At 40.8% G+C, this 16,960-nt stretch overlaps 1 protein-coding gene across 1 annotated transcript; it reads left to right on the top strand.

Moving 5' to 3' along the window:
- The first annotated feature begins 1,139 nt into the window (after nt 1-1,139).
- LOC124700281 (BTB/POZ domain-containing protein At2g46260-like) lies at nt 1,140-5,525 on the top strand. The gene is made up of 5 exons (XM_047232434.1): nt 1,140-1,322; nt 3,796-3,914; nt 3,987-4,050; nt 4,315-4,594; nt 4,709-5,525. Exons 1-5 carry the CDS (start codon nt 1,151-1,153, stop codon nt 5,523-5,525), a joined length of 1,452 nt encoding a protein of 483 aa, XP_047088390.1. The 5' UTR covers nt 1,140-1,150.
- The last annotated feature ends 11,435 nt before the right edge of the window (nt 5,526-16,960 follow it).

Here is a 16,960-nt window from a genome sequence, read left to right as displayed (position 1 = left end):
GCCAGATCTCAAGACGATGACTACGCACCGCGCTGATCTCATCCCCTTGGCTTCGGTTCCTCCGGATCTGGAGCCATCTCGGGGTGGTGGGGTTGGGGCTCTGTCCGGGAAAATCCATGGCCGTCAGTTCATGCTCAAGGCTTTCTTCCCAGGTGACTTGTCCAATTTTGTGCATCCGTGCTCTCGGGGTGAGCTGCTATGCCTCTCGACGGTACGACGCCCTACGGGCTAGGGGAGAAGGCAGGGGCCTCTTCGGAGGTGGAAATAGATTACACATTGGCGATGCCGCATTGAAAATTGACGAAGGCAAGATCTTTCTCCGGTGATGTGCTTGCGTAGTCTTCAACTTCTGCACATGTTGGCGATCGATGGCCTCAAAGCCTAAGCTATACTCTTTGCTTGCTTGTGGTTTTTAACCCTAAGTATTAAACTGTTTGTTCAACGCCCTTGTACTTGCCCTTAAGGTGTTAGTAATAGGGCCTAATGTTTAAACAGGCGATGTTGCCTTGGACAAGGTGTTTCTGAAACCGAGCTCATATGCTCCTGGTTGAAAAAAAAGTAAAAAAATAGGAAGCAAATTTGAAAAAAAAACTGAAATTTTTGTGCAATGAACATGAATAAGTGTTCTAACTACACACAAAAAACTCTGAGAAAAAGACATATGTAATGGTCTGTGCAAAAAATACAAATCGAAATATTGTAAGCAACAAATTTAGATATTCTAAACAACACAGCATTTTATCTTCTTTTTTTTTGCATAGACCGCTATATGTGTCCTTTCTCAGAGATTTTTGGTGTGTAGTTTTTTTTTGCGAGTATTTTTTGGTGTGTAGTTAGTACACTTGTTTTGGTGTGCAGTTAAAACACTTATTCATGTTCATTATACAATATTTCAGATTTTTAAACTTGTTATACTTTTATTTTCGGTTTTTTATTTATTTAACCAGGAGCATATGAGCTCGGGTTGAGAAGTGGTCTTTAGACGTCGCCTTCAGCTATTCCCAAACTGAGGTAGGTCACGGCCGCCGTTACTTCTAAAAGAAAACGTCACGGCCGCCGTCCTGAGCTCCCCCTTCTCTCGGCCGTGGCGGAGGGAATGGCCGCCGGCAAAGAGTTAGAGTCGGCGGCGGGACCGTTAGCGGAGGCGGAGATGGACCTGGACTTCTCGCGCGGCGGCGTAGTGCCCTGCTTCGAGTTCGCGTTCAATTCGGCCAACTTCTCTGACAGAGTGCTGCGGATAGAGATCGTCGCCTGCGACAATGTGCCTGGGTACAGCGGAGACATCGGCGGAGGATCCATTGGCGACCTCCGAGAGGACAAAGGTGCGTACGGTGCCTGACCTTCGATTGTCGTGTACGTTTTTTCTGCTGTTCGGTGCGATTCAGGTGTGAATTTGTGGTCCGTTAGCTATTCTTTTGGTTAATTTTGACGATTCGATCACTCTTTACACAGCTAAGACTTCCGTTAGGGGGTTAGTGGTTAGGGCAAGCGAAAAATAATATATTGGAATTCATAAGTTGTGCTGGTAATGTGAGACCAATCTGAACAATGAAGAAAATTGTTATAGGCTGCTGAATCAAGTTAGGCAAACTGTACTGCCGGGGTGGTGTGCCCATGAACTCTGGGCAAATATTTTTGACATTGCAATTGTAACGAAAATTCTAGGAAAAATCACAAGTGTAATACAAAATTATACAATGTCACACCCAAAATAAAGAATCAGAGGAAACATTTGTAGTATGTGGCTCGTATGTAAATAATAAGCTGTAGCTAACATGTATGACTATAAAATTCATAAAATTTATCATTTTTTTCTCATGTAAACGTGAAACTTCACAAGTCAACATAACTCTAGAGCTATGATGTGTAGACCTTTTATTAAAATTTTAAGTACAAATATCTAAAAGAAGTGAAGGTGTAGATACACCCCAGCGTAGAAAAATTCCCCTCGCATCTCAGATGAAGCAATAAGCAACTAGCAGACTAGAATGCAGCAAATATTTAATTTCTTGTTTTTCATGTAGCAATCATGTTAAGATGGATTGTCAAACAAAACAAAAATATGATCAATCCATTGTAATTGGAATAGGCATACCGGACAAGAAAGGGGCACAACCATGCAACTCAGAAGAAATGCAAATTACCTGTGTCAGATGAAACCTGAGAGGTGCCTATGTAGGTTTTAAACCTTTAATCTTCATGTTGCAACCGCTGGTCAAGTTTGTGATCACAAATCCTTTTGAAAAGGTATTGTCTAGTTAGGTTCTTGCGAATTATTTATTTCTGGGATAGTTTAGAGATCTCTGAATTAAACTTTATTTGAGTGAGGTTGCATTGAGACATTGACAGGTCAGATAATTCAAAGAGATTTTTTTGTAATCACTATTCACTACAATAAATCTGCCAATTAATAGATTCCTTAATGTAGCAGAATAAATAGGAACACTATATTATAATCAAGTGCAATGTTCAAGAAATCGTTAATCTTAACATATCGGTCGGCCTTAAAATGAAGATTAATCGCTTATCGGTCGATTAATCGATTTTATCGGTCAACCATTTATCGGTTTATTTTTTGTAAATCCGAACTTTCGACACTAAATTTTCTATAATATGCCATGCAAAAAATAATATTTAAGAATTGCACATAAGTATTACCTTGATTCCTTGCATTTGAATCAATAATAATGGAAAATCTGAGCTAATGCACAATTCTACAAAACCATAGGATGAAAATATCGACTGCCATACCAAATGTCATTGAAATTTCTCTGACAATCAGCCGAAATATCGGCCGTGAGAGTGAAAATCGGTCGAAATATCGGCTCTCATACAGAAAATCGGCCGAAATATCGGTGGAGCGATAAACTGGCCGATATGCCAAAATCTTATCGGTTACCACCCGATTCACGGTAAATCGGCCAATAAATCGGCATCTCGGACGATTTTTAGAACAATGATCAAGTGTCCTATCGATGTAACAGATGTATTTGGAGTGAAGAAGAAACTGTTCCATGGCCTTCATTTTAGGTCAACATTAGTCTGCATTCTTATTTTCCGCCTCTAATTTTTGTAAACAATGGTTACCATTAGCCCAGTGGCGGAGCTTCATCCCAGCATGCCTGGGTGGCTGCCCACGCTTCGGCTGCTAATCTCCTCTGAGTTCTATTTGCAAGAGCTAGCCTATCCTAAATAAAGGTTTTCTTTAGGCAAATCCCAATCAGAACTGTCGCATGGTAACCTTGCCCGGGCTCAGCGATGGGACTGGCTTCGCCACTGCATTAGCCTGCTCGGTAAATAGGTTGTAGGGATGCCTCAGTGTACATGTGAGTTTGGTTTTGCACAATCTGCTGCTCAAAGGTAGCCATTGGTTATCTGTTATGTCTACACATACACACAAAACTGGTTGCAAACCGGTGCTTGCAAAAATGCAAAGATAACAGCAAGTTCTTAGTCAACACCTTATTTCCAATTTAGATACCTGAACTTGCTTGTGCTACTAGATGCTTGTGCAGTATGGACTACACTAGTTCATTAGATAGCAGAGCCAGTTACATCTATGATTACTTTATATACTGAGCTACAATCATGCTAGGATTACTGGATACAGCTAAATTTGTTTTTTGTGACGCTATTTTAACCATTTTATCCTATTTCTGAAGTTTGATTAGATGAATCTGCGGATCAGAGTGTTTCGAGTATTTTAATAACACAATATATGTTCAGTGATTCTATTTGCATACGTTTTACTTTTCCCGATATGTTCTTTATTTATTTGATCTTCGTATTTTTTAGGTAATGAAGGACAGAGTGTTGACTCTTCCGCGATGATTCCTTGCACACAAGTTTTACGAGAAAAGACCATCTATGCCAATTCAGCGATTCTTGCTTCAAGAAGTCCTTTCTTTCTAAAGGTAATTCTTATACCTTGTGAAATGCATTTGTTCTAGTCAGTTGAAGTTTCTAATAAACTCCATGCTTCTTAGCTTTTCTCAAATGGCATGAAAGAATCTGATCAGACGCATCCAACATTAAGGATTGCTGATTCAGGTAATGTGATATATAAAGTGTAACATTCTTACGGCTGTGTTTTTTTAAAATTATTTTATTTTAAAAAGAAAAAAAAGATGATCATTTATGGTAAATGAAAGATTATGTTCCATAGTTTCTGCGACTTCTTTGTACTTTCTGTGATAAAGAAAAGGTCTCCCATTGTATAATCAGTTGGATACGAAAGGCTGTCTTTTTGTTGTTTACTTCATTAATGGTTTCCATGATCCTTATGCATTTTTGTTTTCATTCTACTTGGAACAGAGGAAAATGGCCTTATGGAGCTTTTAAGCTATATGTACAGGGGAAAATTGACTACAAAAGAGCCCACTGTTCTGCTCGACGTCTTGATGGCTGCAGACAAATTTGAGGTTCTTTCTTGCATGAGGCATTCCAGTCAGCTGCTCACAAGCTTGCCTATGACCACAGAATCTGCACTGCTCTACATAGAACATCCTTGCTCGACTTCATTAGCTGCTGACGTCCAGCGTGTGATAGGTGTAGCCAAGGAATTCCTTGCCAACAAGTACAAGGATTTTGATGAGTTAGTGATCCCCATTTGATGGAGCAATGTTCTTTTTCTTTGAGGAAAATGTAGGCAGTGATGTCATTAAATCATGGTTGTAGCATACTGATTGCATGGTTTGTCTCATTTCAGGTTTGAAGATGAACTGATGAACATCTCTCTTGCTGGGATCGAAGCTATCTTTTCAAGTAGTGACATATGCGTAGAAACTGAAGATGACTTGTACTTCTTCATGGTCGACTGGGCCCGTGCGCGGTATCCAGAATTGGAGGAAAGACGCAAGATCTTGAGTTCTCGTTTACTTCCGCTGGTACGCTTTAGTCATATGACATGTGAGACACTTCGGAAGATCCTAGCGTGCACTGATAATGACATAGACCATGAGCATGTAAATAAGCGTATCACTGAGGCACTTCTACACATAGCTTATCCAACAGAGGTGGAAGGCGCTCTTGCAGCAGAAGTAAGAGCTTACATTCGCAAACCTGTGAGAGTGGTTGCGATTGATGGACCCTGCCCACATGTTATAGTTTACTTGGATCTAACAAGCAAGGAGTGCTCCAAACTCTTACCGTCAAAAGGAATGTTCCTATTCTCGCATCCATTCTATCTCGCAGGGCAGGAATTCAATCTCGTGGGAGGCCGTGAACGGGGCGAGGCCAGTAACTCCTGCGGCTTTGGCCTCTACTTGCAGATGCAATGGGATCCTGAGTGCTCAAAGCCTATCACATTAGACTGTGAGTTTGCTGCCAAGAGAAAATCATCAGGGAAATTCGTCATGTTGTGTAACGACGAGCTCACCTTCGACGGTGAATGGGTGCATGGATACAATGATGTGTTTGAGATGCCATGGTTGGAGTTCATTGCTGATAACGACCTTTTCATCAACGGCGTGCTGCATCTGAGAGCCGATGTGGCAGTGGTGGGGCAGCCGAAGTTGCAGACTTGATGTATATATGTGATATCTCACATTATCACCCAGCCGACGTTTAGTGCTAGGCAATAAGATTTTGGTAAAGATTTTTGGTAAAGTTGGATGTATGTATGTTCTATACTTCTATCTAGTATAAGATGTATTTAAAATTAAAAAATCTAAGACATCTTTTTATAGATGGAGGGAATATAATACGGTTGTGTGTACCATAAGATAGAGAGACCGAGAGGATGTCTTTCTGTTATATAAAAAACGAGAAACTTCTAGGGTTACACAATAATGTTCAGGCGAATTGAAATGTCATGCTTGCATAATAATTTCAATCAAAAATGAACTTAAGTTAAGCTTGAAGAAAAGTGAGCAATTTAATTTGTGTTGGAAGTTGAACTTCCAAAATGGTACATGAGAAATCTCTAGCTTACAACCATTTTCTCTTTCAAACTAGAAAAACTCTAGCATATGTATCGATCGATGCACACAGCTACTATTATGGTGGACAAAGCAAATAGATAGACCTTTAGACCAAGATGTCAATATACACAACCCACAGATAATATTTTTATAGCACATTCATCCTTTTTTTTCATTTTTGAGATCGTTTGAAGATACATCTTGAAAATTGCTTGTAGCGAATCTTGAAAATTGTTGAGACCACCGATTTTACTTGTGTCAGCTGTTTAGCGGGGACCCAAAAGAAAGTTGTTCAACGGTGGGAGGTTGCTGTCCACAACTGGCGCGTGGTTGACGAGGGAGGAAATGGTGTAGCTTTCCTTCGTTCCCCGGCAACGGCGCCAGAAAAGTGCTTGATGTCTACGGGTGCTTCTATTCTTGTAGACAGTGTTGGGCCTCCAAGAGCAGAGGTTTGTAGAACAGCAGCAGTTTTCCTTAAGTGGATCACCCAAGGTTTATCGAACTCAGGGAGGAAGAGGTCAAAGATATCCTCTCATGCAACCCTGCAACCACAAAGCAAGAAGTCTCTTGTGTCCCCAACACACCTAATAGGTGCACTAGTTCGGCGAAGAGATAGTGAAATACAGGTGGTATAAATAAGCAGTAGCAACGGCACCAGAAAAGTGTTTGCTGGCATGTAGTTGATGGTGGTAATATTGCGAGCGAGTAGAAACATAGTAAAACAGTAAACAAGCAGCGATAGCAATATTTAGGAACAAGGCCTAGGGATCATACTTTCACTAGTGGACACTCTCAACATTGATCACATAACAGAATAGATAAATGCATACTCTACACTCTTGTTGGATGATGAACACCATTGCGTAGGATTACACGAACCCTCAATGCCGGAGTTAACAAGCTCCACAATTCAATGTTCATATTTAAATAACCTTAGAGTGCATGAAAGATCAACATAACCAAATAGATCACATCAATACCATCATAGTGATAGTTAACTTCACAATCTACGAGAGATCATGATCATAGCCTACGACAAGAACCACACGGTGCACACACTAGTCACATTTACACCATGCAGGAGGAATAGACTACTTTAATAACATCACTAGAGTAGCACATAGATAAATTGTGATACAAAACACATTGCAATCATAAAGAGATATAAATAAGCACTTCACTACGCCATTCATACGGTGAATAAGTATTCGTGAAATATAGCCTAAGAGACCCACACGGTGCACACACCGTCACCTTTACACACGTGGGACAAGGAGTCTCCGGAGATCACATAAGTAAAATTCACTTGACTAGCATAACGACATCTAGATTACAAGCATCATCATATGAATCTCAATCATGTAAGGCAGCTCATGAGATTATTGTATTGAAGCACATAGGAGAGAGATTAACCACATAGCTACCGGTACAGCCCCGAGCCTCGATGGAGAACTACTCCCTCCTCATGGGAGACAGTAGCGTTGATGAAGATGGCGGTGGTGTTGATGGAGAAGCCTTCCGGGGGCACTTCCCCGCCCCGGCGGCGTGCCGGAACAGAGACTCCTGTCCCCGGATCTTGGCTTCGCGATGGCGGCGGCTCTGGAAGGTTTCTCGTACCGTGGCTTTTTCGTCTCGATGTTTTAGGTCAGGGACCTTTATATAGGCGAAGAGGCGGCGTCAGAAGGTCAACGGGGCGACGACACCACAGGGGGGCGCGAGCCACCCCTGGGCCGCGCCGGCCTATCATCTGGGGGGCCTGTGTCCCCCCTCTGGCGACTCTCGGGTGTTCTGGATGCTTCCGGGGATTCTAAGATGCTGGGCGTTGATTTCGTCCGATTCCGAGAATATTTCCTTACTAGGATTTCTGAAACCAAAAACAGCAACTGGCCCTTCGGCATCTCGTCAATAGGTTAGTTCCGGAAAACGCATAATAATGACATATAATGTGCATAAAACATGTAGATATCATCAATAATGTGGCATGGAACATAAGAAATTATCGATACGTCGGAGACGTATCAGCATCCCCAAGCTTAGTTTCGCTCGTCCCGAGCAGTAAACGATAACAAAGATAATTTCTGGAGTGACATGCCATCATAACCTTGATCATACTATTGTAAGCATATGTAATGAATGCAGCGATCAAAACAATGGTAAATGACATGAGTAAACAAGTGAATCATATAGCAAAGACTTTTCATGAATAGTACTTAAAGACAAGCATCAATAAGTCTTGCATAAGAGTTAACTCATAAAGCAATAATTCAAAGTAAAGGCATTGAAGCAACACAAAGGAAGATGAAGTTTCAGCGGTTGCTTTCAACTTATAACATGTATATCTCATGGATATTTGTCAACATAGAGTAATATAACAAATGCAATATGCAAGTATGTAGGAATCAATGCACAGTTCACACAAGTGTTTGCTTCTTGAGGTGGAGAGAAATAGGTGAACTGACTCAACATAAAAGTAAAAAGAAAGGTCCTTCAAAGAGGAAAGCATCGATTGCTATATTTGTGCTAGAGCTTTTATTTTGAAAACATGAAACAATTTTGTCAACGGTAGTAATAAAGCATATGTATTATGTAAATTATATCTTACAAGTTGCAAGCCTCATGCATAGTATACTAATAGTGCCCGCACCTTGTCCTAATTAGCTTGGACTACCGGATCATCACAATACACATGTTTTAACCAAGTGTCACAATGGGGTACCTCCATGCCGCCTGTACAAAGGTCTAAGGAGAAAGCTCGCATTTTGGATTTCTCGCTTTTGATTATTCTCAACTTAGACATCCATACCGGGACAACATGGACAACGAGATAATGGACTCCTCTTTAATGCATAAGCATGTGGCAACAATTATTATTCTCATATGAGATTGAGGATATATGTCCAAAACTGAAACTTCCACCATGATTCATGGCTTTAGTTAGCGGCCCAATGTTCTTCTCTAACAATATGTATGCTCCAACCATTAAGGTGGTAGATCTCTCTTACTTCAGACAAGACGGACATGCATAGCAACTCACATGATATTCAACAAAGAGTAGTTGATGGCGTCCCCGGGAACATGGTTATCGCACAACAAGCAACTTAATAAGAGATAAAGTGCATAAGTACATATTCAATACCACAATAGTTTTTAAGCTATTTGTCCCATGAGCTATATATTGCAAAGGCGAATGATGGAAATTTAAAGGTAGCACTCAAGCAATTTACTTTGGAATGGCGGAGAAATACCATGTAGTAGGTAGGTATGGTGGACACAAATGGCATAGTGGTTGGCTCAAGGATTTGGATGCATGAGAAGTATTCCCTCTCGATACAAGGTTTAGGCTAGCAAGGTTATTTGAAACAAACACAAGGATGAACCGGTGCAGCAAAACTCACATAAAAGACATATTGTAAACATTATAAGACTCTACACCGTCTTCCTTGTTGTTCAAACTCAATACTAGAAATTATCTAGACTTTAGAGAGACCAAATATGCAAACCAATTTTTAGCAAGCTCTATGTATTTCTTCATTAATAGGTGCAAAGTATATGATGCAAGAGCTTAAGCATGAGCACAACAATTGCCAAGTATCACATTATCCAAGACATTTTATAAATTACTACATGTAGCATTTCCCGTTTCCAACCATATAACAATTAACGAAGCAGTTTCAACCTTCGCCATGAACATTAAAAGCTAAGAACACATGTGTTCATATGAACCAACGGAGCGTGTCTCTCTCCCACACAAGCATTTATTCAAACAAAAACAAAAACAAGAAACATACAGACGCTCCAAGTAAAGTACATAAGATGTGACCGAATAAAAATATAGTTTCAAGAGAAGGAACCTGATAATTTGTCGATGAAGAAGGGGATGCCTTGGGCATCCCCAAGCTTAGATGCTTGAGTCTTCTTGAAATATGCAGGGATGAACCTCCGGGGCATCCCCAAGCTTAGACTCTTCACTCTTCTTGATCATAGTATATCATCCTCCTCTCTTGACCCTTGAAAACTTCCTCCACACCAAACTCGAAACAAACTCATTAGAGGGTTAGTGCATAATCAAAAACTCACATGTTCAGAGGTGACACAATCATTCTTAACACTTCTGGACATTGCCCAAAGCTACTGGAAGTCAATGGAACAAAGAAATCCATCCCACATAGCAAAAGAAGCAATGCGAAATAAAAGGCAGAATCTGTCAAAACAGAACAGTCCGTAAAGACGAATTTTAAAACGGCACCAGACTTGCTCAGATGAAAATGCCCAAATTGAATGAAAGTTGCGTACATATCTGAGGATCACTCACGTAAATGGGCATAATTTTCTGAGTTACCTACAGAGAATTAGACCCAGATTCGTGACAGCAAAGAAATCTGTTTCTGCGCAGTAATCCAAATCTAGTATTCACTTTACTATCAAAGACTTTACTTGGCACAACAAAACACAAAACTAAGATAAGGAGAGGTTGCTACAGTAGTAAACAACTTCCAAGACACAAATATAAAACAAAGTACTGTAGCAAAATAACACATGGGTTATCTCCCAAGAAGTTCTTTCTTTATAGCCATTAAGATGGGCTCAGCAGTTTTAATGATGCACTCGCAAGAAATAGTAGTTGAAGCAAAAGAGAGCATCAAAAGGAAAATTCAAAACAAATTTAAGTCTAACATGCTTCCTATGCATAGGAATCTTGTAAATAAACAAGTTCATGAAGAGCAAAGTAACAAGCATAGGAAGATAAAACAAGTGTAGCTTCAAAAATTTCAGCACATAGAGAGGCATTTTAGTAACATGAAAATTTCTACAACCATATTTTCCTCTCTCATAATAACTTTCAGTAGCATCATGAGCAAACTCAACAATATAACTATCACATAAAGCATTCTTATCATGAGTCTCATGCATAAAATTATTACTCTCCACATAGGCATAATCAATTTTATTAGTTATAGTGGGAGCAAATTCAACAAAGTAGCTATCATTATTATTCTCATCAAGTGTAGGAGGCATAGTATAATCACAACAAAATTTACTCTCCATAGTAGGTGGCACCAAAAGACCACTATCATTATAATCATCATAAATACGAGGCAAAGTATCATCAAAGAAAATTTTCTCCTCAATGCTTGGGGGACTAAAAAGATCATGAAAACCAGCTTCCCCAAGCTTAGAACTTTCTATATCATTATCAACAATGGTGTTCAAAGCGTTCATACTAATATTACTACCGAGCATGCAAATAAGATTTCATAGTTTTTTTAATTTTCGCATCAAACAATCCATGTTTTAAATCAGGAAATAGAATAAGAAGCTCATTCTTGTCCATTATGCCAAACTAGTGTAAACAAGAAACAAAAAGATGCAATTGCAGGATCTAAAGAAAATAGCTTCGAGTACTTACAACGGTGAAAATAGCTTAGTAGCCGAGATCCGGAGTGTGAGTACCTTTTACCTTTCCTCCCCGGCAACGGCGCCAGAAAATAGCTTGCTGTCCACAACTGGCGCGTGGTTGACGAGGGAGGAAATGGTGTAGCTTTCCTTCGTTCCCCGGCAACGGCGCCAGAAAAGTGCTTGATGTCTACGGGTGCTTCTATTCTTGTAGACAGTGTTAGGCCTCCAAGAGCAGAGGTTTGTAGAACAGCAGCAGTTTTCCCTTAAGTGGATCACCCAAGGTTTATCGAACTCAGGGAGGAAGAGGTCAAAGATATCCCTCTCATGCAACCCCGCAACCACAAAGCAAGAAGTCTCTTGTGTCCCCAACACACCTAATAGGTGCACTAGTTCGGCGAAGAGATAGTGAAATACAGGTGGTATAAATAAGCGAGTAGCAACGGCACTCGAAAAAGTGTTTGTTGGCGTGTAGTTGATGGTGGTAATATTGCGAGCGAGTAGAAACATAGTAAAACAAGTAAACAAGCAGCGATAGCGATATTTAGGAACAAGGCCTAGGGATCATACTTTCACTAGTGGACACTCTCAACATTGATCACATAACAGAATAGATAAATGCATACTCTACACTCTTGTTGGATGATGAACACCATTGCGTAGGATTACACGAACCCTCAATTCCGGAGTTAACAAGCCACAATTCAATGTTCATATTTAAATAACCTTAGAGTGCATGAAAGATCAACATAACCAAATAGATCACATCAATACCATCATAGTGATAGTTAACTTCACAATCTACGAGAGATCATGATCATAGCCTACGACAAGAACCACACGGTGCACACACTAGTCACATTTACACCATGCAGGAGGAATAGACTACTTTAATAACATCACTAGAGTAGCACATAGATAAATTGTGATACAAAACACATTGCAATCATAAAGAGATATAAATAAGCACTTCACTACGCCATTCATACAGTGAATAAGTATTCTGTGAAATATAGCCTAAGAGACCCACACGGTGCACACACTGTCACCTTTACACACGTGGGACAAGGAGTCTCCGGAGATCACATAAGTAAAATTCACTTGACTAGCATAACGACATCTAGATTACAAGCATCATCATATGAATCTCAATCATGTAAGGCAGCTCATGAGATTATTGTATTGAAGCACATAGGAGAGAGATTAACCACATAGCTACCGGTACGGCCCCGAGCCTCGATGGAGAACTACTCCCTCCTCATGGGAGACGGTAGCGTTGATGAAGATGGCGGTGGTGTTGATGGAGAAGCCTTCCGGGGGCACTTCCCGCCCGGCGGCGTGCCGGAACAGAGACTCCTGTCCCCCAGATCTTGGCTTCGCGATGGCGGCGGCTCTGGAAGGTTTCTCGTACCGTGGCTTTTTCGTCTCGATGTTTTAGGTCAGGGACCTTTATATAGGCGAAGAGGCGGCGTCAGAAGGTCAACGGGGCGACGACACCATAGGGGGGCGCGGGCCACCCCTGGGCCGCGCCGGCCTATCATGCAGGGGGCCTGTGTCCCCCTCCGGCGACTCTCGGGTGTTCGGATGCTTCCGGGGATTCTAAGATGCTGGGCGTTGATTTCGTCCAATTCCGAGAATATTTCCTTACTAGGATTTCTGAAACCAAAAACAGCGAGAAAACGAGAGCTGGCCCTTCGGCATCTCGTCAATAGGTTAGTTCCGGAAAACGCATAATAATGACATATAATGTGCATAAAACATGTAGATATCATCAATAATGTGGCATGGAACATAAGAAATTATCGATACGTCGGAGACTTATCAGAGGTCTCTATACCGCCCGGGCGGCACACAGCAATCTCGTGCCACCTACTAACTACAATAGTTTTTTTTTGCGAAACACAATACAATTAAAGGCGCTCACACATACGCGCACACACTCACACTACCCCTATGAGCACCTCGAAGAACTGATCTGGCGGGTCTTGAGATTGACGAAGTCACCACATGCGTCTCGCTGTCGACGAGAACGTCGCCTTCCGAGTCGGTCTTGAAAACCGAAGTATTGATAGGAATACCGGGGGTTCGAATCCCTCTCCATCCGCGAGGTCATAAGTTCTCTCTTGCCTTATCTATAGATAAGAACGAATCTCCTCGACTCGACTGATATGATGGATGGAATGGGTAGAAGGTTGAGGTTATTGTGTGTTGATTTAGTTAGGACTTTGTCTCCCTTTCGTTATCTTCCGCCCCGGGTGGATGACCTGTGGGAGCTAAGTCGAAGATCTCGGTGTCGTCGTGAGTGGTAGCAGCGATTGGAGTTTGATTTAGGCCCTGTGAAGCTTAACAGACAAACAAAGAAAACGATGGGCTGAGGTTGCCCTCCTAACCATCCAAGCACAGCCTGGTTCTGCCGCCTACTAACCAAGCGAACATACGGGTGTGCTGCTCCGGATGAACATCACAGCTTTCATGGCCAGTGCTTACCTAGTTTCTGTAGCTAGTTTCTGGTGTTTCAGAAGATCGGGAACGGTATCCCCGAGTCCAGATGAACGATAGTGGTGTTTGTGCGTTCGAAGAACGAGTGAGAGTAGTTTTTGGTGTTTCAGAAGATCGGGAGCGGTATCCCCGAGTCCAGATGAATGACAGTGGTGTTTGTGGGTCCGGATTATACAGTGGTGGGTGTGGTTAATCTTAAAAAATGTTTGACTATATGTAAAAATCTGCACTATTAATAGACGTACAGCTTCCTTGTCCAAAAAAAAAAAATAGTCGTACAGCTTCAATTTTGGAATTTCTGGTGTCGGCACAAAGACCATCCAAAATATAGTGGAAAATCATGAGTAATTATTAGGAAAACAACCGTAGCCTTCCTTCTCTTATTTTCGTCACCTCTATTAATATACGTGCAACTTCAGTTTTGGAATTTCATGTGTTGCCGAACAGTACTTGTAACTTTTAATCATCCAGAATATAGTAGAAAATCGGGATATAATTATTTGGAAACAATTTGTTTCCTAAAACCAGGAATTTTGATGAAACAATTATTAGGAAATTACTATTAGTAAGCAATTACACGGGAACAAATCGTATAATTCCTTATTTACTTTGGTCAGGCAATATAAATACATACGAAAACTACCACAGCCCTATCAAGCCAAACCCAGACGCCATATTATTTTATTGACGACCTTTCTCGCCTTAGAGCAGCCGCCGCCGAACTGTAGCACGTGCCGCCGCCGGCGCTGATGGATTCCCCGTCAATGGCTGGATCACAATGTGCGTCCAGCGTGAAGAGGTGTCGTCTGCGTAAAAAAACAGCAAGGTTAATATCACGTTTGCTTGTGCAACTGTGCATGTCCTGATACTGCTAGCTTGTTTGCTTGTGTACCTTATGCTTTCATGCCACCACTTGATCGTTGTATTTTTTTCACATTTATGAACAAATTTGTACTTTAAACAAATCTGGATATAGATGGTTTATTTTCATCAACTAGTATATACTCGTCATAATAGACTTGTCCTCTATTCTGTTGTCACATATTCTATATAATCTGGTACCACCTAGTATACTTGTTCTGGAATCGGTTGCATGTTTTAAATCTAGCGGTAAGTTGTAAATCCCATCAAGGATTTGCAAATATTATTGGGCATTGAGTTAATTTACGCAAGTACTCGCATGTTTTTCATGTTTTCTTCAAATAGAGTGATGAACCTAAACTCCAAGGAATTCATGAGATGTAAGAGCTTCCGCACAAATCTAGTAATCTGGGAAAACCATCGAAACGAAACAAGCTAAATTTCAATCTGTAGTAAGACATGATCTGTACTTATAATGATTTTTACTAAGCACTAGAAAATTTTGAAGTTATTGTGTTGTTAACATAAATGAAAAAATTACGGGAAAATGAACTAATAACAAACCAACATGTTTTCTTTGAATCACGGTGCTGCAACTGTAATCATTATATGCCGCTTGAACCTAGATGTATTTTGCTAACACCTTTTTCAATCATGTAGGGAACTAAGAAATGCTCACAACGCGCCTATTATAAACTGATCAGATCACTGACTTCGACAAGAGAGCGTTCATAATAGCTACTGACCTAGGGCATCTACTGAAAACACAACCAGTGAATATCCGGTGCTACATGTGTCGATGCCTTGCAAGTACTTACGACATAAATGTAAAACATTTATCATCAAAGATGACAAACATGTTAGAATTTCACTGCAGGACGTAGAGAATCTTATTGGACTGCCCTCCAATTTTTTTGATTTTGAACCAAAATTGTCACAAAAAACATCTACACTATATGCAAACCTGCAATCACTTACACATCACTCTTGGAAAAAAACGTGACGGATGTTCACTCGCTGTTGTGAGCATCCAACGCAAAATTTCATGTAATTTCTTACGCAAGTGGGGCAACTAGTGAAGATACAGCAAGTGAACATTCGATGCTTTTCTTTCCCAAAAGTGATGTGTAAGTGATTCCAGTTTCCATTTTGTCTCTTGTACTCAAGGTTTGCATACAACGGGTGGATGGTCTGTGTGACAAGTTTGGTTCCAAATCAAGCCCTTTCGAGGGCAGACCCATGAGATTCTCTACGTACTGCAGTGAAATTCTAACATATTTGCTATCTTTGATGATAAATGCTTTAGTGTTTATGTCCTAAGTATTTGCAAGCCATCGGCACATGTGGCGTCGGATGTTCACCGGTTGTATCTTCAGTAGGCGCCCCAGGTCAGCGGCTACTATGAACACTCTCAGATCGAGTGTCAGTGATCTGATCAGTTTATAATATGCCTGTTGTGAGCATTTATGAGTTCCCTACATGATTGGAAAAGGTGTTAGCAAAATACATCTAGGTTCTAGCGGCTTATAATGATTACAGTTGCACCACTGTGATTCAAAGAAAACATGTTGGTTTGTTATTAGTTCATTTTCCGTAATTTTTTCATTCATGTTAACAACACAATAACTTCAAAATTTTCTAGTGCTTAGTAAAGATCATTATAAGTACAGATCATGTCTTAATACAGATTGAAATTTAGCTTGCTTGGTTTCGGTGGTTTTCCCATATTACTGGATTTGTGCGGAGGCTCTTACTTCTCATGAATTTCTTGGAGGTTTCTTTTTGGAGGTGTCGCTTTTGGAGAAGCCGTACTTCTGGTGCTATCTTGGTTGTGTTAGTGCTGCTATTTCTAGGGATAGAGCGATGTAGCGGGACTTTTTTTATATAATTCTTTTTTTATGTATGCATCTGTAATGCTGCTAGATCAATACGTTGTGACTAGGTGTAATTGGTACCTCTGCCATATTAATATATGCTCTTTATCGTGAGAAAAATCAATGCAATTAGCTACATGTAGATGAATATTTTCCCAGCGTGTGCGGAAAATCATGTACTCCCTCCGATACTGTAGTATCTAAAAATGTTTTTTTACATGAGTGTCTAAAAATGTTGATACCACTTGTCTCAGCCGTTTAGTGGGGATCTAAAAGAAAGCTGTTCAGCGGTGGGAGGTCTCTACACCGCCCGGGCGGCACACAGCAATCTCGTGCCGCCTACTAACCAAGCGTGCGTGCGTCTTCCAGTTCCCGGTGGCTTCCGGAACCAGGAGACTGCTACACACAAAA

This window comes from Lolium rigidum, chromosome 3 (assembly GCF_022539505.1).
Source record: "Lolium rigidum isolate FL_2022 chromosome 3, APGP_CSIRO_Lrig_0.1, whole genome shotgun sequence".
Lineage (NCBI taxonomy): Eukaryota > Viridiplantae > Streptophyta > Magnoliopsida > Poales > Poaceae > Lolium > Lolium rigidum.
This window is presented reverse-complemented; position numbering and strand designations above follow the sequence as displayed.

Coding starts and splice junctions, on each gene's coding strand:
- LOC124700281 (XM_047232434.1), top strand. CDS start 1,151: ATGGACCTGGACTTCTCGCGCGGCGGCGTAGTGCCCTGCTTCGAGTTC. Junction 1,323..3,795: donor CGACCTCCGAGAGGACAAAG/GTGCGTACGGTG, acceptor CGTATTTTTTAG/GTAATGAAGGACAGAGTGTT. Junction 4,595..4,708: donor AAGTACAAGGATTTTGATGA/GTTAGTGATCCC, acceptor GTCTCATTTCAG/GTTTGAAGATGAACTGATGA.